Source organism: Bombina bombina, chromosome 8 (assembly GCF_027579735.1).
Source record: "Bombina bombina isolate aBomBom1 chromosome 8, aBomBom1.pri, whole genome shotgun sequence".
NCBI lineage: Eukaryota > Metazoa > Chordata > Amphibia > Anura > Bombinatoridae > Bombina > Bombina bombina.
This window is the reverse complement of record NC_069506.1, coordinates 292,651,363-292,672,158: the sequence shown is the minus strand read 5'-3', so window position 1 is coordinate 292,672,158 and position 20,796 is coordinate 292,651,363. Positions and strand designations below refer to the sequence as shown.

General features: G+C 44.6%; 2 protein-coding genes across 2 annotated transcripts in view; one reads left to right on the top strand and one right to left on the bottom strand.

Moving 5' to 3' along the window:
- CLCN6 (chloride voltage-gated channel 6) overlaps positions 1 to 9,807 on the bottom strand; it is a 174,404-nt gene extending 164,597 nt beyond the window's left edge. Inside the window, exons 1-2 of the mRNA XM_053691466.1 lie at positions 9,683 to 9,807; positions 208 to 267 (exon numbers count right to left, since the gene is read on the bottom strand). Of these exons, the coding sequence (XP_053547441.1) occupies positions 208 to 267; positions 9,683 to 9,754 (132 nt within the window). The 5' untranslated portion in view covers positions 9,755 to 9,807. The remainder of the gene's footprint in view (positions 1 to 207; positions 268 to 9,682) is intronic.
- A 73-nt stretch (positions 9,808 to 9,880) lies between these two features.
- MTHFR (methylenetetrahydrofolate reductase) overlaps positions 9,881 to 20,796 on the top strand; it is a 109,480-nt gene continuing 98,564 nt past the window's right edge. The window contains exon 1 of the mRNA XM_053691465.1: positions 9,881 to 10,011. The gene's annotated coding sequence lies outside the window, so the exon portion shown is untranslated. The remainder of the gene's footprint in view (positions 10,012 to 20,796) is intronic.

Sequence of the window (20,796 nt, the reverse complement as noted above, 5' to 3'; positions counted from 1 at the left end):
CAGCTTCACATACCCCAAGTTATTTTAATATTATATAATTATTTTTAATTAAAAGTCTGCTTAACTGTCACATGGTTAAAAAAAACAAACACATGTGAGTCCTTTATTAAACAAGAGGATAGTCACATCAGTCTCTGTGCTAAATAACAACGGCTTACAGAGCAATATCAACTTCCTTTACAGATAAACTAAGTAGCTGCAACTTACTTCATAATCTTTACGGGGCAGGATCTCCTCGTCCTCTTCATGTGTCTCTCCAAGTATTGTCTGTGAAAAAGTAGACACAGAATAAGTTATTTCTATTAGCAATACTAGCCACACGTCCCAATTCATCGCTATTAAAAATACTAGCCACGGGTGCCAATTCAGCGTTATTATAGATACTAGCCACACGTGCCAATTCAGCGTCATTATAGATACTAGCCACACGTGCCAATTCATCGCTATTAAAGATACTAGCCACGGGTGCAAATTCAGCGTTATTATAGATACTAGCCACACGTGCCAATTAATCGCTATTAAAGATACTAGCCACGGGTGCCAATTCAGTGCTATTAGAGATACTAGCCACGTGTGCCAATTCAGCGCTATTAGAGATACTAGCCACACGTGTCCACTCAGCGTAATTAGCGATACTAGCCACACGAGTCCACTTATTGCTATTATAGATACTAGCCACGTGTGTTCGCTCAGTACTATTAGTGATACTAGCCACGTGTGTTCGCTCAGTACTATTAGTGAAACTAGCCACGTGTGTTCGCTCAGTACTATTAGTGATACCAGCCGCATGTGCCCACTGAGTGTCATCAGCTACACTAGTCACATACAGCCACTGAGTGCTTCATCAGCTACACTAGTCACATACAGCCACTGAGTGCTATATCAGCTACACTAGTCACATACAGCCACTGAGTGCTATATCAGCCACACTAGTCACATACAGCCACTGAGTGCTATATCAGCTACACTAGTCACATACAGCCACTGAGTGCTATATCAGCTACACTAGTCACATACAGCCACTGAGTGCTATATCAGCTACACTAGTCACATACAGCCACTGAGTGCTATATCAGCTACACTAGTCACATACAGCCACTGAGTGCTATATCAGCTACACGACACATACAGCCACTGAGTGCTATATCAGCTACACTAGTCACATACAGCCACTGAGTGGTATATCAGCTACACTAGTCACATACAGCCACTGAGTGGTATATCAGCTACACTAGTCACATACAGCCACTGAGTGCTATATCAGCTACACAAGTCACATACAGCCACTGAGTGCTATATCAGCTACACAAGTCACATACAGCCACTGAGTGCTATATCAGCTACACAAGTCACACACAGCCACTGAGTGCTATATCAGCTACACTAGTCACACACAGCCACTGAGTGCTATATCAGCTACACTAGTCACACACAGCCACTGAGTGCTATATCAGCTACACTAGTCACATACAGCCACTGAGTGCTATATCAGCTACACTAGTCACATACAGCCACTGAGTGCTATATCAGCTACACTAGTCACATACAGCCACTGAGTGCTATATCAGCTACACTAGTCACATACAGCCACTGAGTGCTATATCAGCTACACTAGTCACATACAGCCACTGAGTGCTATATCAGCTACACTAGTCACATACAGCCACTGAGTGCTATATCAGCTACACTAGTCACATACAGCCACTGAGTGCTATATCAGCTACACTAGTCACATACAGCCACTGAGTGCTATATCAGCTACACTAGTCATATACAGCCACTGAGTGCTATCAGCTACACTAGTCACATACAGCCACTGAGTGCTATATCAGCTACACTAGTCACATACAGCCACTGAGTGCTATATCAGCTACACGACACATACAGCCACTGAGTGGTATATCAGCTACACGACACATACAGCCACTGAGTGGTATATCAGCTACACTAGTCACATACAGCCACTGAGTGGTATATCAGCTACACTAGTCACATACAGCCACTGAGTGGTATATCAGCTACACTAGTCACATACAGCCACTGAGTGCTATATCAGCTACACTAGTCACATACAGCCACTGAGTGCTATATCAGCTACACAAGTCACATACAGCCACTGAGTGCTATATCAGCTACACAAGTCACATACAGCCACTGAGTGCTATATCAGCTACACAAGTCACATACAGCCACTGAGTGCTATATCAGCTACACAAGTCACATACAGCCACTGAGTGCTATATAAGCTACACTAGTCACATACAGCCACTGAGTGCTATATCAGCTACACTAGTCACATACAGCCACTGAGTGCTATATCAGCTACACTAGTCACATACAGCCACTGAGTGCTATATCAGCTACACTAGTCACATACAGCCACTGAGTGCTATATCAGCTACACTAGTCACACACAGCCACTGAGTGCTATATCAGCTACACTAGTCTCATACAGCCACTGAGTGCTATATCAGCTACACTAGTCACATACAGCCACTGAGTGCTATATCAGCTACACTAGTCACATACAGCCACTGAGTGCTATATCAGCTACACTAGTCATATACAGCCACTGAGTGCTATCAGCTACACTAGTCACATACAGCCACTGAGTGCTATATCAGCTACACTAGTCACATACAGCCACTGAGTGCTATATCAGCTACACTAGTCACACACAGCCACTGAGTGCTATATCAGCTACACTAGTCACACACAGCCACTGAGTGCTATATCAGCTACACTAGTCACACACAGCCACTGAGTGCTATATCAGCTACACTAGTCACACACAGCCACTGAGTGCTATATCAGCTACACTAGTCACACACAGCCACTGAGTGCTATATCAGCTACACTAGTCACACACAGCCACTGAGTGCTATATCAGCTACACTAGTCACACACAGCCACTGAGTGCTATATCAGCTACACTAGTCACATACAGCCACTGAGTGCTATATCAGCTACACTAGTCACATACAGCCACTGAGTGCTATATCAGCTACACTAGTCACATACAGCCACTGAGTGCTATATCAGCTACACTAGTCACATACAGCCACTGAGTGCTATATCAGCTACACTAGTCACATACAGCCACTGAGTGCTATATCAGCTACACTAGTCACATACAGCCACTGAGTGCTATATCAGCTACACTAGTCACATACAGCCACTGAGTGCTATCAGCTACACTAGTCACAGACAGCCACTGAGTGCTATCAGCTACACTAGTCACAGACAGCCACTGAGTGCTATCAGCTACACTAGTCACAGACAGCCACTGAGTGCTATCAGGTACACTAATCACACACACCCACTGAGTGTTATCAGCTACACAAGTCACACACAGCCACTGAGTGCTATATCAGCTACACGACACATACAGCCACTGAGTGCTATATCAGCTACACTAGTCACATACAGCCACTGAGTGCTATATCAGCTACACAAGTCACATACAGCCACTGAGTGCTATATCAGCTACACAAGTCACATACAGCCACTGAGTGCTATATAAGCTACACTAGTCACATACAGCCACTGAGTGCTATATAAGCTACACTAGTCACATACAGCCACTGAGTGCTATATCAGCTACACTAGTCACATACAGCCACTGAGTGCTATATCAGCTACACTAGTCGCACACAGCCACTGAGTGCTATATCAGCTACACTAGTCGCATGCAGCCACTGAGTGCTATATCAGCTACACTAGCCGCATACAGCCACTGAGTGCTATATCAGCTACACTAGTCACATACAGCCACTGAGTGCTATATCAGCTACACTAGTCACATACAGCCACTGAGTGCTATATCAGCTACACTAGTCACATACAGCCACTGAGTGCTATATCAGCTACACTAGTCACACACAGCCACTGAGTGCTATATCAGCTACACTAGTCACACACAGCCACTGAGTGCTATCAGCTACACTAGTCACACACAGCCACTGAGTGCTATATCAGCTACACTAGTCACACACAGCCACTGAGTGCTATATCAGCTACACTAGTCACATACAGCCACTGAGTGCTATATCAGCTACACTAGTCACATACAGCCACTGAGTGCTATATCAGCTACACTAGTCACATACAGCGACTGAGTGCTATATCAGCTACACTAGTCACATACAGCGACTGAGTGCTATATCAGCTACACTAGTCACATACAGCGACTGAGTGCTATATCAGCTACACTAGTCACATACAGCCACTGAGTGCTATATCAGCTACACTAGTCACATACAGCCACTGAGTGCTATATCAGCTACACTAGTCACACACAGCCACTGAGTGCTATATCAGCTACACTAGTCACACACAGCCACTGAGTGCTATCAGCTACACTAGTCACATGCAGCCACTGAGTGCTATATCAGCTACACTAGTCACATACAGCCACTGAGTGCTATATCAGCTACACTAGTCACATACAGCCACTGAGTGCTATATCAGCTACACTAGTCACATACAGCCACTGAGTGCTATATCAGCTACACTAGTCACATACAGCCACTGAGTGCTATATCAGCTACACTAGTCACATACAGCCACTGAGTGCTATATCAGCTACACTAGTCACACACAGCCACTGAGTGCTATATCAGCTACACTAGTCACATACAGCCACTGAGTGCTATATCAGCTACACTAGTCACACGCAGCCACTGAGTGCTATCAGCTACACTAGTCACATGCAGCCACTGAGTGCTATCAGCTACACTAGTCACATGCAGCCACTGAGTGCTATATCAGCTACACTAGTCACACACAGCCACTGAGTGCTATATCAGCTACACTAGTCACATACAGCCACTGAGTGCTATATCAGCTACACTAGTCGCACACAGCCACTGAGTGCTATATCAGCTACACTAGTCGCATGCAGCCACTGAGTGCTATATCAGCTACACTAGTCACATACAGCCACTGAGTGCTATATCAGCTACACTAGTCACATACAGCCACTGAGTGCTATATCAGCTACACTAGTCACATACAGCCACTGAGTGCTATATCAGCTACACTAGTCACATACAGCCACTGAGTGCTATCAGCTACACTAGTCACACACAGCCACTGAGTGCTATATCAGCTACACTAGTCACACACAGCCACTGAGTGCTATATCAGCTACACTAGTCACATACAGCCACTGAGTGCTATATCAGCTACACTAGTCACATACAGCCACTGAGTGCTATATCAGCTACACTAGTCACATACAGCCACTGAGTGCTATATCAGCTACACTAGTCACATACAGCCACTGAGTGCTATATCAGCTACACTAGTCACATACAGCCACTGAGTGCTATCAGCTACACTAGTCACATAAAGCCACTGAGTGCTATATCAGCTACACTAGTCACATACAGCCACTGAGTGCTATATCAGCTACACTAGTCACATACAGCCACTGAGTGCTATATCAGCTACACTAGTCACATACAGCCACTGAGTGCTATCAGGTACACTAGTCACATACAGCCACTGAGTGCTATCAGGTACACTAGTCACACACACCCACTGAGTTTTATCAGCTATACTAGTCACATAGACCCACTCATTTACTAGTCACATGCTACCCATACATGTGCCCATGCTATCAAAGGGACATAAAATGCAGTTTGCATTCCCACCACCACAAACATACTTTCCATGAAAAATTAGTTATATTAACCTTTTAATGCCGTTCTATTCACTGGGCTTTTAAAGCCGTTATGTACATACTGTGCACTTTTGCATATGCTCAGTAGGAGCTGGAGCCTCAGAAAGTGTGCATATAAAAATAATGTGCACCTTTTGGTAATGGAAGTATATTGGAAACTTTAATATGATGATAAATCCTAGCGTTTCTGAAAGGCTAGGATTTACCATAGGAACAAATAAAGGGGACTTTCAGTCATGAAGTATAAAATACTTACACCAGATTTCCCGCACAGCTATTGGCTTAGAGGGGGAAACTTCACCTCGCCAAATAGTGTTCTGCCGTGGGCTGACTTAGCAGCTCAGTGAGGCAAACGCTGCAAACAAATAAAAGAGCTTTCAGCATGAAGTATTTTAAGCTTCATGACTGAAAGTCCCCTTTATTTGTCCCAATGGTAAATCCTAGCGTTTCAAACACGCTAGAATTTACAAACACTTTAATTTTGACTTGAAAGTCCATTCTAAGTTTCTGTCCAGGGTCTTTCCACTGGGCATGACAAAGTCTGCAAGCCAGAGAGACACAGCTCCTAAAATGTTCCTTCTGGAATATTGTGCAATGTAGTATAGTAGAAGGTCTGGCTCCAACTCAGCCTAAAGATACAAATTTGTCAAGTAGTGAGTTGGTTTGGATTGTGAGTAACAGACTACAGTCTAGTATACTAAATATAGCTTTTAGACAACACATTAAAATGTGAATGTGTAAAATAATACATTTGTAAACTATTTGTAAGGATAATGGTACACAAGCTGGATGTTAACAGCCGTCACACGTACGCTTAGTGCATTGTACGGTACAGATGTAGAACAATAAACCAGGGGTTACAGAATTTATAGCAAATTATTAACGAGCAAGAACACTGGAAAGCCACAGACATGGGGGTTTGTACCAGAAGCAAGACTCGGGCAAAACCCACAACCTGAGCCAGCTTTGTGTATGCTAGGACCACAAGATACAGTATCATTCAATAATCGACAAATACACAATAAACAGACCATGCATGCTGCCTCCATTATGCCCAACTTAAGGGAACAGTAAAGTCAAAATTAATCTTCCATTATATTATATACTTATATTATCTAACGTAATTTGTTCTCTTAGTATCCTTTGATTGAAAGCATGCCTATGTAAGATTAAGCAAAGCAATGCATAGCTGGGAGCTAGCTGCTGATTGGTGGCTTCACATATATGCCTATTGTCATTGGCTCAGCTGATATGCACTGCTTGCCTCAAGTGGTACATTGCTGTTCCTTCAACAATAGATACCAAGAGAATTAATCACATTTGATAACGTAAGAAACTTGTTTAAAATTGTATTCTCTATCTGAATCATGAAAGAAAAAGAATTGTGTAATGCAGGGTGCGGGCGAGAATGGGGTGGCGACTAGGGCCCAAACAGCTGGTGTGAATAGGGAGAAGACTGGAATTTGGATGGCTAGTGCCAAGGGTGCCTGGTATGCGAGAGGTTGGCATTGTCTGGAATGAAGATGTATAGCATAGAAGTGGCAAGATGGTCTATAAATTGGAACTGTCTATAAATAGAAAAACTGGCACCCAGGGTCCTGCAAGAAAGTCACAATCAGAATACATGGGGACAATTAATGGATTGTAGAAGCTAGACATAGGTGTCATGGAAGGGCTGGCATGGAGATGACTGGTATACATGGATTGGCAGAAAAGTAACAATGACTGCTAGAGATGGGGACATCCTGGAAACAGCTGCCACAGGAGCAATCAGTGTTTAAAGGAATCTGGGATACATGGGGCAAAGACTGGTAGGTGTGGGACTGGCCTGGAGTGTAACAGACTGGCATGCTACCAGATGGGATTATTGTGGCAATAGCTAAAGTACATGCAGCTGACATGTGCAGGGAATGACTGGCAAAATGGCTGCTATAAAGTGAGAAGAGTGGGGTTATGACTGGCACAATGGTTTGTATACAGGGAGCAGAGTGGGGTTATGACTGACACAATGGCTGGTATACAGAGAGCAAAGTGGGGTTATGACTGGCACAATGGCTGGTATACTGGGAGCAGAGTGGGGTTATGACTGGCACAATGACTGGTATACAAGGAGCAGAGTGGGGTTATGACTGACACAATGACTGGTATACAGGGAGCAGAGTGGGCTTAAAACTGGCACAATGGCTGGTATACAGGGAGCAGAGAGGGGTTAAAACTGGCACAATGGCTGGTATACAGGAAGCAGAGGTGGGTTATGACTGGCACAATGGCTGCTATACAGGGAGCAGAGTGGGGTTATGACTGGCACAATGGCTGGTATACATAGAGCAGAGTGGGGTTATGACTGGCACAATAGCTGGTATACAGGGAGCAGAGTGGGGTTATGACTGGCACAATAGCTAGTATACAGGGAGCAGAGTGGGGTTATGACTGGCACAATGGCTGGTATACAGGGAGCAGAGTGGGGTTATGACTGGCACAATGGCTGGTATACATAGAGCAGAGTGGGGTTATGACTGGCACAATAGCTGGTATACAGGGAGCAGAGTGGGGTTATGACTGGCACAATAGCTAGTATACAGGGAGCAGAGTGGGGTTATGACTGGCACAATGGCTGGTATACAGGGAGCAGAGTGGGGTTATAACTGGCACAATAGCTAGTATACAGGGAGCAGAGTGGGGTTATAACTGGCACAATAGCTAGTATACAGGGAGCAGAGTGGGGTTATAACTGGCACAATAGCTAGTATACAGGGAGCAGAGTTGGGTTATAACTGGCACAATAGCTAGTATACAGGGAGCAGAGTGGGGTTATGACTGGCACAATCGCTGTTATACAAGGAGTAGAATGGGGTTATGACTGGCACAATCGCTGTTATACAGGGAGTAGAATGGGGTTATGACTGGCACAATGGCTGGTATACAGGGAGCAGAGTGGGGGTTATGACTGGCACAAAGGGTACAATGGTTGGTATACAGGGAGCAGAGTGGGGTTATGACTGGCACAATAGCTGGTATACAGGGAGCAGAGTGTGGTTATGACTGGCACAATGGCTAGTATACAGGGAGCAGAGTAGGGTTATAACTGGCACAATAGCTGGTATACAAGAAGCAGAGTGTGGTTATGACTGGCACAACGATTGGTATACAGGGAGCAGAATGGGAATATAACTGGCAGAATGGCTGGTATACAGGGAGCAGAGTTGGGTTATGACTGGCACAAAGGGTACAATGGTTGGTATACAGGGAGCAGAGTGGGGTTAAAACTGGCACAATGGCTGGTATACAGGGAGCAGAGTGGGGTTATAACTGGCACAATGGATGGTATACAGGGAGCAGAGTGGGGTTATGACTGGCCAATGGTTGGTATACAGAGGGAGCAGAGTGGGGTCATAACTGGCACAATGGCTGGTATACAGCGAGCAGAGTTTGGTTATGACTGGCACAAAGGGCACAATGTCTGGTATAGAGGGAGCATAGTGGGGTTATGACTGACAATGGCTGGTATACAGGGAGCAGAGTGGGGTTATGACTGGCACAATGGTTGGTATACAGGGAGCAGAGTGGGGTTATGACTGACACAATGGCTGGTATACAGGGAGCAGAGTGGGGTTATGACTGACACAATGGCTGGTATACAGGGAGTAGAGTGAGGTTATGACTGACACAATGGCTGGTATACAGGGAGCAGAGTGGGGTTATGACTGACACAATGGCTGGTATACAGAGAGTAGAGTGGGGTTATGACTGGCACAATGGTTGGTATACAGGGAGCAGAGTGGGGTCATAACTGGCACAATGGCTGGTATACAGGGAGCAGAGTGGGGTTATGACTGGCACAATGGTTGGTATACAGGGAGCAGAGTGGGGTTATGACTGGCACAGAGGGGGTAGGGTGGGACAATAAGGTACAGTATAAAGGAAACTGGCATAATAAACCCATTCAGCAGTAAAGCAGAGCTGCCCGTTAGATCCCGCACACACTGCCCCTCTCACCAGCTCTTCCGGCGTGCGACTTTCCCGTTCTCCGCAACAGCAACACGTCCCGCAACCTCCGCAAGGCGCCATCTTACTCCCCTCTGTCAGGGCCACCCGTCACGTGATCACAACACCAGAGGAGGGGCCGCGACCCCGACTGACATAGACCACGCCCACCGCGCGATGGGCGGCACTTTACGGCTGTAGGGGGGCGGGGTGGTCATGTTGTTGTACTGAGATAGAAGTCTGACTCCTCCTTGCGTGACGTCTCGGGGGTTTAACGCGCGTGCACAAGCTGGAGCCGGCGCATGGTGTTATAGTGGATGGTGAGAAAGAGAACACACAGGGTGAGTACATGATGCACCCAATACACACCTACCTGCACCGTATGTATATAGTGTGGTGACAGACACCCAGTACTGGGGAAAGAGAGGGCACAGAGACACCTAGTGCTGGGGAAGAGAGACAGGGGCACTGAGACACCCAGTGCTGAGGCAGTGAGAGAGGGGGCACAGAGACACCCAGTGCTGGGGCAGAGAGAGAGGGGCATTGAGACACCCAGTGCTGGGGCAGAGAGAGAGGGGCATTGAGACACCTAGTGCTGGGGCAGAGATAGAGGGGGCACTGAGACACCTAGTGCTGGGGCAGAGATAGAGGGGGCACAGAGACACCTAGTGCTGGGGCAGAGATAGAGGGGGCACAGAGACACCCAGTGCTGGGGCAGAGAGAGAGGGGACACAGAGACACCCAGTGCTGAGGCAGAGAGACAGGGGCACAGAGACACCTAGTGCTGGGGCAGAGATAGAGGGGGCACAGAGACACCCAGTGCTGGGGCAGAGATAGAGGGGGCACAGAGACACCCAGTGCTGGGGCAGAGAGAGAGGGGACACAGAGACACCCAGTGCTGGGGCAGAGAGAGAGGGGACACAGAGACACCCAGTGCTGGGGCAGAGAGAGAGGGGACACAGAGACACCCAGTGCTGGGGCAGAGAGAGAGGGGACACAGAGACACCCAGTGCTGGGGCAGAGAGAGAGGGGACACAGAGACACCCAGTGCTGGGGCAGAGAGAGAGGGGACACAGAGACACCCAGTGCTGGGGCAGAGAGAGAGGGGGCACAGAGACACCCAGTGCTGGGGCAGAGAGAGAGGGGCACAGAGACACCACCCAGTGCTGGGGCAGAGAGAGAGGGGCACAGAGACACCACCCAGTGCTGGGGCAGAGAGAGAGGGGAATAGAGACACCACCCAGTGCTGGGGCAGAGAGAGAGGGGAATAGAGACACCACCCAGTGCTGGGGCAGAGAGAGAGGGGAATAGAGACACCACCCAGTGCTGGGGCAGAGAGAGATGGGAATAGAGACACCATGCAGTGCTGGGGCATAGAGAGAGGGGAATAGAGACACCACCCAGTGCTGGGGCAGAGAGAGAGTGGAACAGACACGCCACCCGGTGCTGGGGCAGAGAGAGAGGGGCACAGACACGCCACCCGGTGCTGGGGCAGAGAGAGAGGGGCACAGAGACGCCACCCGGTGCTGGGGCAGAGAGAGAGGGGCACAGAGACGTCACCTGGTGCTGGGGCAGAGAGAGAGGGGCACAGAGACGCCACCCGGTGCTGGGGCAGAGAGAGAGGGGCACAGAGACGCCACCCGGTGCTAGCGCAGAGAGAGAGGGTCACAGAGACGCCACCCGGTGCTGGGGCAGAGAGAGAGAGGGTCACAGAGACGCCACCCGGTGCTGGGGCAGAGAGAGAGAGGGGCACAGAGACGCCACCCGGTGCTGGGGCAGAGAGAGAGAGGGGCACAGAGACGCCACCCGGTGCTGGGGCAGAGAGAGAGAGGGGCACAGAGACGCCACCCGGTGCTGGGGCAGAGAGAGAGAGGGGCACAGAGATGCCACCCGGTGCTGGGGCAGAGAGAGAGGGGCACAGAGACGCCACCCGGTGCTGGGGCAGAGAGAGGGGCAGAGAGACGCCACCCGGTGCTGGGGCAGAGAGACGCCACCCGGTGCAGGGGCAGAGAGAGAGGGGCACAGAGATGCCACTCAGTGCTGGGGAGAGAAATGGGGGGGGGCAAAATCAACCAGTGGTTTGAAGAGTGGGCACAGAGGTATCTGCTGTTGATGGTACATATAGGGGCACTTACATATAGTGCTAGAGGTTAGAATAAGCCTAGACATGGAGCTTCTAAGAAAGGTGTTACAGGGAATAGGAGAAAAACAGAATCTTATTGGGTTAATTGTGTGTGAGATTAAGAACATGTGTCATTCTGGGTAACACATTCCCTACATACATTATATACATTCCACGTGTCTGTGGCTGCAACTGTACAAAAATGAGTGAGTTACATAATGTTCATTTGTCATTTGGAGGGTACCGTATATACATATCAGCACTATTACATCTCATAAATCTTCCACTTTCTCTTTTGCTAAAAAATAAATCTCATGGTGTTTGTATGAAAATCACAGAATCTGAAATCTGTCAGGTCTGTATATGATACAAACAGAGAGAAGCGCACTCACAGGAATGAACAACCAGCTCAGTACCATTGTTAGCCTGTTCTATGGCGATTTACCACCTGGGTGCAGCTTTTTAGCCCAGTAAAGCTATTCACAGAGTAGAACTTTCCTGTAGTATATCAGTCTGATCCCGCCTATTACGGTTAGTCCAAAATACCAGGCAATTCCTCTGTGAACGAGGAACATGGAAACCCCACCTGGGTGCATCTTCTTATAATCGCCATAGAACAAGCTAACAATGGTTTTGAGTAGGAATGCACCGAAATGAAAATTCTGGACCGAAACCGAAAATTCAGGATGCCCTTGGCTGAAAACCAAAAATAACTAATTTTAAAACAAATGATTTTAAAATAATGTTTTCTATAATTTTATTAATAGGACTTTTTAATGAATCTGAAATGGAAAAACTACAAGCCAATAAAATACATTAAAACACTTATTGAAATTAACACTCCAAAATTGGACAGAAAATAACTTAAAAAAACAATATAAATAAAATCTGTTAAACTGTTTGTTATATAGGACTGAATGAAGAATAATATTGTTGATATTAATTTAATATCAATATGCATTCTGCATTCAGTTCTATGTAACAGAATCAGATTAAACAGATTATTGTTTACCAATTATCCAAATAAAGTATAGTCCTAGAAAACTATTATATGCAAAACAGTGAGTCAAGTAATGAAATCAAACAGCTCCAGGCTAGCATCACATTTGAAATATGCTGCACCAAAATTTTACAAAAAAATAACAGGCAAAATAAAAAAACAAACTGAAAATGCCATTTTCGACCTAAACATTTCTCCGGACGAAATTTCAGTGCATCCCTAGTTTTGAGCTGGTTGTTTGTTCCTGTGAGTGCGCTTCTCTCTGTGTGTAATTTAGTCTTCCTAAGGAGAAACCAGACGTGGACTCCTTGCTAAGAGTAATACGGTTACACCTCACTGACGAGCCCCAATGAAGTCTGAAATGATTGTCTGAGGTTGCCGTGTTCCTTGTTCAGAGAAGTATTGCCTGGTATTTTGGTGCTGGACTGACCGTTATATGCGGGATCAGACTGATATACTACAGGAAAATTCTACTCTGTAAAAAGTATTACTGGACTAAAAAGAAGCTGCACCCAGGTGGTAAATTGCCATAGAACAGGCAAACAATGGTATTGAGCTGGTTGTTCGTTCCTGTGAGTGCTCTTCTCTCTGTATGTATTAGGTCTGTTTGTGACCTCTTGCACAGTGGGCACCATAACCTGGTGTCTGCAGAGCTTGTGCACAGTTTGAGCATTACTAACTTGTATCCTAGTGTCTGCAATGTTTATCCTGTAGACAGTTTTATTGCCACATACAAAAAAACAAATAAGAACTTGCTCCAGACTAAGAATTGGTTCTGTTTTATTCACATTTTTTAAATTGGTTAAATTAAAGAAACAATAATGCAATTATTCCAAGACAGCAGCATCTATTGTTATACAGAGTGTCCCTTTACGTATAATGAGATTAATAAGGTGTATATACCAATGACCATGTACTGCTGTGTGAAATAAAGAAACCTTATTCTCTAAAACACAGGTGGATATTGTACCAGATATTGGCATTTTATTCTTAACCTACTTTCCTGTATTGCCAAGTTGTGATTGAATGTTAAGTCCTTCTGGAAATGAATGTATTTGCTTTGTTGGATCTGGCAAGGGTCTAAGAATTTGATCTAGTTTGGTGTATAAAACGCCAATACAAATATAGCCTATTCTCTCATTAGCTGGAGTCTGACTGCCACAATAAAACTGTTACTGCTAGTACCGATGCGCAATGACTTTTGCCCTAGTTGGCAACATGTCACATTTATTCTGTGTATTTAACTACAATTACACTTACGGATATTAAACAAATATTGCATTTTTTATTTATATAGTTCTCCGAGAATTGTATACTTAAATCTAAAACTTTCCAGATGGTATTTGTGTTCAAATAGAAAGTGATGTGATCTAAAAGCTTTCTCTGCTTAGCCTTTATGCATCAGGAATAAGAGTTGTATCTGATAATTTGTATTGTTGGCTGCATTGCCTTGCAGCTCTGAGCCTGTTTATCAGGATACACCCGAGTGCCTTATGGTATTAGGCAATTTGTGAGATGTTAGAAGTAGCAAGGCAGAATGATTATATAAAGCACTGATGGCCTAATGCAGTTAAATCATTTGTGCCCTTAAGCCATTAGTCAAAAAAGGTATATGCTGTAATTTGTTATATGTATTTAGTGACCATTGCCTATTATGTGTTTAACCCCTGCAAAGGGTCCTGCTCGTCCCGAACTAAAATGTCTGCTAATCCAATTAGCAGCGCTTGTCTGTCACGCGACTTGTTTAACCACAACACATAGAGGCGCAGGGTAACTAGTAACAAATTAGAGCATGGCAATATCTATAATGGCCCTTTAAGGGTGGCAAGTGCCAGGTTTAGGTAAAAGCTTCAGGGTATCGCCACCATTTCCCCAGGAACTCTTGAGTTTTTGACCACCTTGTTTGTTTACCAACCAGAAGTCACAAAATCTCAAATTTGTACTTTCTTTACTGTGCTTCTTCCTGTAGGCTGCATAACTAGTGTGGCTGCCAGTTTGCTATCATTGATATAAAATATTAAAGGGACATTAAACACATTAAGATTATACTATAAAATGTTTATGTAGTAAAAAAACAACAACTTTACATTATACCTTTCATTATTTATGTTGTCCCCTTTTCCTTCATTTACACTCTGAGAACTGATGGATTTCCAATTCCTTGGGAAGTGCAGAATTTAAGACTGTTATATTCCTCGCAGCAATTGGTTGCACACCCTGATTGGCTCTAGCATACAAGCTCCCATTTCCTTATGGACACTAAAACGTTACACTTATGGTTTCAATCTTCAAACAACGAATGTAAAAAGATCTGCTTAGCTCAGGCTAATGATAGAATTATGTATTCAGGGCTATCTAGCAGTCATAAGAAGTCTCTAGTGTGCAACCACTGACTCTGTGGGATATAGCAGTGTAAGTCTGGAGTCTGTGCTTCCATTTATAACAGAAATTGGAAAACCCACATTTTTTTTCACAATTAAACTACAGGAAAAGGGACAAACCTTTGTTAGAATAAAAATGTGTAAAGTCACTTTATGTGGCGCTGTGCTCAGTAAGCCTGTGGTGCTGTGCCTTCACTGAAATATTTGCTGACTTTCAAGCCTGATCTAAGCTGCTTTTTCTGTAAAATCTCTTGCTAACTTTCTTGAATTAAAGGGATAGTCTACTCCAAAATTGTTATTGTTTAAAAAGAGATATTATCCCTTCATTACACATTCCCTAGTTTTGCATAACCAACACAGTTGTATTAATACACTTTTTACCTCTGTGATTACCTTGTATATAAACCTCTGCAGACTGCCCCTCATTACATGGCTATTTGTTATCTATTGACTTGCAATTTAGCCAATTTAGGGCTCAATTTATCAAAGGCTTCACCATATTACGACTGCAGGTCCTCGCAAGAGAACCTGCAGTCTGTATTTATAGAGCAGCGGTCATGAGACTGCTGCTTCTCTAACTCTTCTCCACCTCTTTGGTAGAGATTTTAAATCTCCCCGGTCTCGTCCGATAGGGGTGATTGACAGCTCCTGCCCGCGCGTGATTGCCTGTGCCCCGGCAGGGGGCGGCATTGCACGCAAGAGCAAAATAGCGCTTGCGTGCACTGTTAAATTCCACCAGCGGAATTCTGTCCACCAAAGGAGAGCTGCGGCGACAAGGGGCGCAAATGTACGCCCCTGTCCGTCATAGCGTGATAAATCGAGCACATAGTGCTGTGTCCTGCACGCAGCACAACTCCACAAGAGAGAGCACAATGTTTTCTATATGACTCACATGAACTAGCAGTCTCTTGTGAAAAGCTAATAAAAAAAGCGTGTGATAAGAGGCTTTCTGTATTGGCTTAGAAACAGCCAGAGATGTAGAGCTTTAAATGTTATAAAGTATATTAATATAATAATGTTGGTTGTGCAAAGCTGGGGAATGGGTAGAAAAGGCATTATCTACCTTTTAAACAATAACAGTTTGACTTTGACTGTCCCTTTAACTTTCAGAGGTCTGATTGTGACATCAAACAGCTCTGAGATTAGAGAAAACTGATACCGAAATCCAATGACACTAGATACTATAAATAGCTCAACTTGTCCATCTATTTTAAGATTGACACATCGTACTTAACTGCCAGAGATCTGCAGCACATTGCATAGTAATGCATTGTGCTTTGCATGGTAGGGAAAGAAGATATATTTTTATGGGGTTGGTGCCTGGAGAAACTATTAGAAATATTCACTTTTTTACCTTGTTAGAAAAAGTGTTTTTGGACATAAGTAATTTCTGGTATAATATATTAGGTTGAGAAATAATAGCTAAAAGTACACTGACATAACATGTTCTGATGTGTGTACAAAGCAAAGGGGACAGGCATGTGTAACTTCACAAAATATTTTTTACTTTTTCACTTTCATGCATTTAATCTGTTTGTACCATACTGTGTCGTGTGTTGGTTCTGACATGGTATCTAAATGCATTTTTCTAGTCACAAGTTTCAGGCTGGAATCTCATGTGCAGATCTTGGTTATACAGAGACCTTCTGCCCATCAGATGAGATCAGTGTGAGAGTTATAAATGGCAGATTGTGATTAGGATAAATATTAGGGTTCAGGTCTCTGGTATCCAAAAGGGTTAAACAATATCTCACAGCTTGTAAGAGCTTATGCTAAAATTATAAAAGTAGTTTTGGTATTTTCTAACCCTAACTCTCTACATGGCAGAGAGTTGTGACATTTAAAGGGACATAATGGTGACTAGTATTTTGATCAGACTGATACAATACAAAATGCTTGTTAACGGCTGTTGTGCTAAACTGTGATTAACACCTCCATGTATGCGCCTAGCTTAGTCTAGACCAGGGCTGCCTTTTAGTCAAGTTCATGATTGCGTAATTACAAATTAGCTTCTAAGTACACTCAGAGCGACAATGTTTTAGAGATGCCAATCTCCATTTGTGTGTCTGAAAAAACAAAACTAAGCATCTTTTAGTTCTTGTAATTCATGTCCATTTAAGAACCCCCTTGCTTTAAGATTTGGAAAAGTGCTGTGGTGTGTTGGCTTCTCTGTGCTCCATGAAAAAAAAAAAAAAAAAGGTCGACCAACTGGCAGACCAAGATCCTCTGCAGCCCCAGGGAAAAACTAGAACTTAGAACGTCTGACATAGTTGTTGTTGTTTTTTTAGTTCCAGGAAAATGCAGAGCTAAAAAAAGTGTACTTTTAAGGACTTTTGGTTGGTGGGAAAACTAAAATGAGCCCTCAGAAGGGAAGAGCAACAGATAGATGGTAACCTGCTGTCAGGGTTTTTTCCTGACTTGTTTGCCATGTGTTGCTGGCAGCCATTTTACTCACCTCTCTTGCTGACTTTGGTGCATTCTGGGAGATGCTGCTCACTTCCTGTACTTCCTTTTATAGCCAGACTGGTTTACATCATCCATGTGAGACAGGATGCAGTCTCAGAATTGTGATGTCATCATTTATTATTTAAAGGGCCTTTGTTCAGTAGGCTTTACCCTTGCATTGTCTCAGACCTGTTTGTGAGAGATCCTGTGTATTTCCTGGCTGTCTGACCTCCCTCCTGGTTCCTGATTCCTGGCTTGTTCCTGACTCCGGCTTGTCTGACTACTCGCTTTGGCTCCTTACTCGGCTTGTCTGACTACCAGCTCTAGTTTAGACTCCTGGCTTGTTATTTGACTTATGGACTTTTTATTATTTTTTTGCTATTAATAAAGGTGTGATTATTTTTGCACTTCTTGTCTCAGTCTGATTCCTGGCACCCTGATATTACGCAAGGGTCATGAATCCTGATGGTGCTAATAATCCACCTTTACCTGCCATCATTTCTAGGATGGATGAACAGGATCACCGCTTGGATCAATTTGCACTAGCTCTGCAAACCCTGCTGACTTGCACTGCACATTTGGACCAAAGTGTCCCGCAAGTTATGGCTGCTCCTGTTTCTACTGATGCACCTAGTCCTACCAGGAGCTTGTCCGGTTCTGCACCTCTACCTCAGCGATATGGAGGCGATCCTAATCAGTGCAGAGGGTTTTTGAACCAGGTGGGCATTTACTTTGAGATGTTACCTCAGGCGTTTCCCTCTGACAGAGCTAAGGTGGGATTTCTCATCTTGTTACTCTGACACAGCTCTTGCATGGGCTAATCCCTTGTGGGAGACTAATAAACCTGTGATTTCAAATTACCCTGAATTTGTGGCCTCCTTTCGAAGGGTATTTGATGTTCCAGCTTGCTCCTCCTCTGCTGCTAAATGACTCATGTCCTTTCAGCAAGGTACAAAATATGTTGCTCAGTATGCCATTGAGTTCCGTACGCTTGCAGCAGAGGTAGGCTTGAACAATGAAGCCCTTGTTGCCGTCTTCTTTCATGGGCTCTCTGATGCGATTAAAGATGAAGTTGCTGCCAGAGATTTACCAGAAGATCTCGAGGCATTGGTGTCTTTTTTTTATCCTAATTGACATCAGACTAAGTGAGAGGCCTTCTTTCAAGGAGCGCTTGCGGAAGCCTCCTGTACCGTTGTCTCCTACATGTTCATTCCCAACCATGCCTCCCTCTCCTCCCATGTCTCCTGGTCCCGAGTCACCAGGTACTGCTGAGCCGATGCTGTTGGGATTCACACATCTCTCTGCGGCGGAGAGGGCCTTTAGGAGGCGGGAGGAGCTCTGCCTCTATTGTGGGTTACAGGGCCACCTTCTGAAGTCTTGTCCTTCACGGCCGGGAAACGCTCACACCTAAGGTCCTGTCGGGGGCCGGGTTTACCCTCTGTTGCAGAGAATTGTGCTATGGAGGAGTATGTTTCCGATGCTCTGTCGCGGGGGATCATCCGCAAATCCTGCTCTCCTGCAGGGGCTGGCTTCTTCTTTGTGAAGAAAAAGGGTGGCGAGCTAAGACCATGCATCGATTATAGGGGTCTTAATCGTCTTACCATTAAGAATGCTTACCCTTTTCCGCTCATTACAGAACTCTTTGACCGCCTCAGGGGAGCTACGGTCTTTACTAAATTTGATTTGAGAGTAGAGCACAATCTCGTTAGGATCAAGGAGGGCCACGAATGGAAAACAGCATTTAACACCAGGAGCGGGCATTATGAGTATCTTGTAATGCCCTTTGGCCTATGTAATGCTCCTGCTGTTTTCCAGGAATTTATTAATGATGTCCTACGAGATATGTTGCAACAGTGTGTTGTGGTGTACTTAGACGACATCCTCATACACTCACCCACACTTGAGGCTCATTTTTCTGATGTTACACGGGTTCTTCAGAGACTACGTGAGAACGGCCTGTTTTGTAAACTTGAGAAATGTGAGTTCCATCAGACTCAAGTAACCTTCCTAGGTTATGTTATCTCCGTTGCAAGGTTCTCCATGGATCCTGACAAGTTATCTGCAGTTCTGCAGTAGCCTCGCCCAGTTGGACTTCGGTCTATTCAACATTTTTGGGGGTTCGCCAATTACTATACAAAGTTTATTAAAAATGATCCCTGGCTTGTTCCTGACTCTGCTGTTCTCCTTGTTCCTGATTCCGGCTCGTCTGACTACTCGCTTTGGCTCCTGACTCGGCTTGTCTGACTCCTGGCTTGTTATTTGACTTATGGACTTTTTATTATTTTTTGCTATTAATAAAGGTGTGATTATTTTTGCACTTCTCGTCTCAGTCTGATTCCTGACACCTGCAACATTACCTAAATTTGTGGCACTGGACATTACTTGTGTATTTAAAGGGTCATTAAAGCCAAAATGTTTTTCATTATTCAGATAATGAATACAATTTTTTTTATTTTTTTTTTTCTGTTTACTTCTAATATCAAATTTTCTTATTTCTCATGCTATTCTTTGTTGAAGAGATACCTAGATAGCACTTCGGGCATGTGCATGCTACCTATCTGAATCATGAAAGAAAGATTTTGGGTTTTATGTCCCTTTTTAATGTCCATAAATGAATATGCAGCCCTTAAGGATTCTAAAATATTGATCTGCGGCCTCCATGTGTTAGGGAGTGGCCTCTAACTGATAACAATGTGATCTGACTAAACGTAAGCAATTTATAATATGACATATACAGACATGTGTTTTACATATACTATACACTGCTTGCTCCTGATCACTTGTGATATAGGAACATTAATCTGCCCGGTACATCTGACCCTGGCTAATACATCCCCTTTGTACTGATAACTTGTGATATAGGAACATTAATCTGCCCGGTACATGTGACCCTGGCTAATACATCCCCTTTGTACTGATAACTTGTGATATAGGAACATTAATCTGCCCGGTACATCTGATCCTGGCTAATACATCCCCTTTGTACTGATAACTTGTGATATAGGAACATTAATCTGCCCGGTACATGTGCCCCTGGCTAATACATCCCCTTTGTACTGATAACTTGTGATATAGGAACATTAATCTGCCCGGTACATCTGATCCTGGCTAATACATCCCCTTTGTACTGATAACTTGTGATATAGGAACATTAATCTGCCCGGTACATGTGCCGCTG